Here is a 3,787-nt window from a genome sequence, read left to right as displayed (position 1 = left end):
TATATGCATACATTCATACATACATACATGCATATATATACATACATGCATGCATACATACAAACATGCATGCATACATACATGCATATATACATACATGCATACATACATGCATACATATATACATACATGTATGCATACATGCATACATACATGCATGCATATATACCTACATGCATACACACATGCATGCATACATACATATATACATATATACATATATACATACATACATGCATACATACATATATACATATATACATATATACATACATACATGCATACATACATACATATACACGTGTATGCATACATACATACATACATACATGTATGCATACATACATGCATACATGCATGCATACTATATGTATGATGTTGTGTAGATAAACTTATGCTCTGCATGTTTTATTTGAACTTATATTCTGAGAGTTGGACCATCAGGGACAAACCAGGCAGTTCTTACGGAAGTATGTCCTTACCCTACAGCCTGTACAATGCCATTACGCCATGACCTTTTATTTCTCTTTTTCCTCTACACTCATAACCAACTGAGCAACCAAGAAGTGATGCAGTGCACTCGCTCAGTGGAACGTATAAGTCGTAAGAGCCAGACTGCATTTTAGAGGCTGCGTTAACGGTGTCTTCAAATAGATAGAACCTACGTATTCGTTTTCCCACCCCCACCCCTTACTACCTGACCAGAATGCATTCCAATTTGCAATTGCTCCAGTCCACCCTGCTGACAAAAATGAGTTGTCAGAGTACTAGCCTTGTCACATTCTGTAACTACATTAAGGTTTCGTCTCTCTCTGTGGAGTACTCAGCCACTTGCATGTTAATGCCATGAGCAGGTTCTTCCGTTGATCAGATCAACTGGAATGCTCATCATCATAACCAATGGAGAGCCTGAGCAGTTAGCTGATAAGGAAACTGAAGTTAGATGTTAGATAACTGCCCAGTTGATTGTTTGATAATGATGTAGTTAATTAGTAATGCGCTAGTGTGTTGTATGTACTAACTAATTGTGTATTTTAATGTTTAATCCTTTTGATATCAACCTGCCTGAAGCCACTCCTAAGTTCTATGATATAAACTTTTCATTTCAAAGTGACCTAAATTAAAACCGATCAAGATTTCAAGTTAATCAATGTCTCAAACACCAGCCGGGTTTCAGCTAGGTTGGTATCGAAAGGGTTAACCCTTTCAATACTAACCTAGCTGAAACCAGCTCGGTTCTGTTGTACAAATGTCTTGTTTTCATAAGATTTGAACTAAAATCTTCCACCAAGCCTTAGTCACAATTTATGTTCCTAAAACCAGTTTAATGATAACTAAGTTATTTTACAAAATTCTTAGTTATATTTAAAATTAATTGAAAGAAACAGAGCATCTCAAAATAAATACAATAACAAAAGGGTTAATGATGACAAGGACATTTTACTAAATTCTCCATTATTGTCAAAATTAATTGAAACCATAGTGTTTTTTAACACAGATATGCTAACAAGCAGGTTAGAAGTATTCAGGATATGTAATAGTAAAGTGGTTGTCAAACATGAAGTAGTTCACAGTTACCAGTAGCCATGTAGATATGTCACCTATAAGTCTGTAGTCAGTGAAGCAGAACAGTTTCATCATCTGTAGCTAATGTGCATTGATTGCTGTTTGCAGCTGTGGTTGCATATGTGGGTGTGTATACATACATACATACATACATACATACATACATGCATACATACATTCATATGTATGTACATATATACATACAAACGCACATACATACAAAATCATATAATTCCAATGAATGACCTTGTGTCTGAGTTAGAAACCTGCTCTTTCTCTATTGGCAAGAAATCTTGAAATAAAACTGAACAATGAAAATACATACATATACACACATACATACACACACACACACATATGTCTGTGTACACACACACACGCGCGCGCGCGCGCGCGCACACACACACACATATATAGAGATGTACTTGCATAGCAAGCGATCTGATCTGAGATCGTGTTCTGGAACGAAAACAATTCAGTTGCTGCGTGGAAAGTGTTTATAAGCCATTTAAGAAACACACAGAATCTGTTAAATTCACTTTAACATTTAAATTTAATTTGCCAAAATATTTTCGTCGCTTTGAGACCGTGACTTGTTCACTGACAAAATTCCGTGCTTATTGATTAATGCTTAATCGTGTTTTAGTGATGTTGTCAAGTAATTTACGAATAAACTTGGTAATCAATTTGGATGCTAACATAGTAATATGTATAAGCTTTTACGTCATACAAAAAACACAGCTAACCTATTTAGAATTGGAAATAATAGGGTAGAAGCATCTTGACCTTCAGAAGTACTCCATAATGTCTTCGTTATCTAAATGCAGTCAAGCATGGAGAGTCTTAATAAAGGCGCTCGTTACCCACTTTTGAGTGACTCACCAAATACCATTGGTTGATATAAATGGTTGAAATTTAATCAACTGTACATCAGCTGGTGTGTTGTGGGTACCTTTCAAGTAAATGGTATCAGTGCATATATAATGAAATAGGTTTATAGGCGCAGGTATGATTGCAAAAGTAAAAATTTCAGTTTGCGATCGTACAGCTTCAGGTTCTGTCCTACTGCGTGGCATCTTGGCCACAGGTTTTCTATTATAGCCCTTAGCCAATTAACACACTTTGCAAATTCCTTTTCTTCACCATTTCGGTTCTTAGTGGTTCTATGAGAAATACCGTTGCGCAGAAGGCCCCCGACCTCACTGTCTGCGTTGCGTCCAGTTCTACATTGCACACACACACTCCGCGAATCCCTCCCGCCCAAATTTATCCCCTACTAACGCTTCAGGTTTATCACTTTAGATACATACATGCACGTCAACTTAAAAAATACTAAAGGATCTTAGAAAAATATGAGGGGTGCAACAAACAAGTTTTCGTGTGCGCAAGCGCGCACACACACGTACAAACATCAAAAAATTTCGTATATTCAAAATACCTTTAGCAAGGGAAACAACCCTGGACTTTAAATTAAACGAAAAAACCAGAATTATTTCCCTTATAACTAAAACGTTTTCGATGGCTTAATTTTGTGTTTCTTTTTTTAAAGCGTTCAGCCACCGTTGTGGAAATTTGGGATTTGTCACCGACAGTGAAGGGATTGAAACTACACGCAGAATGGCATAAGAAAAAATCTTTTAAAGCCGGTCAATGGTGAGTTAGAAACTGTTGTTGTTGTTGTTCTTTAACTCTTCATCAATTCTGATTGATTTAAATCTATAATCAGAGAAATCCTTTTTACTACGGGGACAAGTGTCTGAAATTTTGGGGAATTACATCGATTTCAGTGCTCGATCCCGACAGGATGAAAGGAAAAGTCTACATCAGCGCCATTTGAACTCACGACATAGAATTGGACGAAATGTCGTGAAGCATTTTGCCCGGTGCCATAGCAATTCTGCCAGTGCACCATCTTGGAGAAATTAGAAATATGGAAGACTTCATTATCTAATTATGTAATTTTCCTTTTTACACAGAGTAGGGTGTGTGTGTGTGTATATATATATACACATATATACATGGCCTTCGTGCCGGTGACACGTAAAAGCACCCACTATACTCTCAGAGTAGTTGGCGTTAGGAAGGGCATCCAGCTGTAGAAACTCTGCCAAATCAGATTGGAGCCTGGTGTAGCCATCTGGTTCACCAGTCCTCAGTCAAATCGTCCAACCCATGGTAGCATGGAAAGTGGACGTTAAACGATGATATATATATATATATA

General features: G+C 37.0%; 1 protein-coding gene across 2 annotated transcripts in view; it reads left to right on the top strand.

The window, feature by feature from the left end:
- The window catches only part of LOC106871409 (oxidoreductase NAD-binding domain-containing protein 1), a 14,324-nt gene that overhangs the window by 7,414 nt on the left and 3,123 nt on the right, over positions 1-3,787 (top strand). For both annotated transcript variants that reach the window (XM_014917846.2, XM_014917838.2), the window contains exon 3: positions 3,116-3,219. In XM_014917846.2, the coding sequence (XP_014773332.1) occupies positions 3,116-3,219 (104 nt within the window). The remainder of the gene's footprint in view (positions 1-3,115; positions 3,220-3,787) is intronic.

This window comes from Octopus bimaculoides, chromosome 18 (genome assembly GCF_001194135.2).
Source record: "Octopus bimaculoides isolate UCB-OBI-ISO-001 chromosome 18, ASM119413v2, whole genome shotgun sequence".
NCBI lineage: Eukaryota > Metazoa > Mollusca > Cephalopoda > Octopoda > Octopodidae > Octopus > Octopus bimaculoides.
The sequence above is the reverse complement of the archived record's forward strand: the minus strand, read 5'-3'. Positions and strand labels throughout refer to the sequence as shown.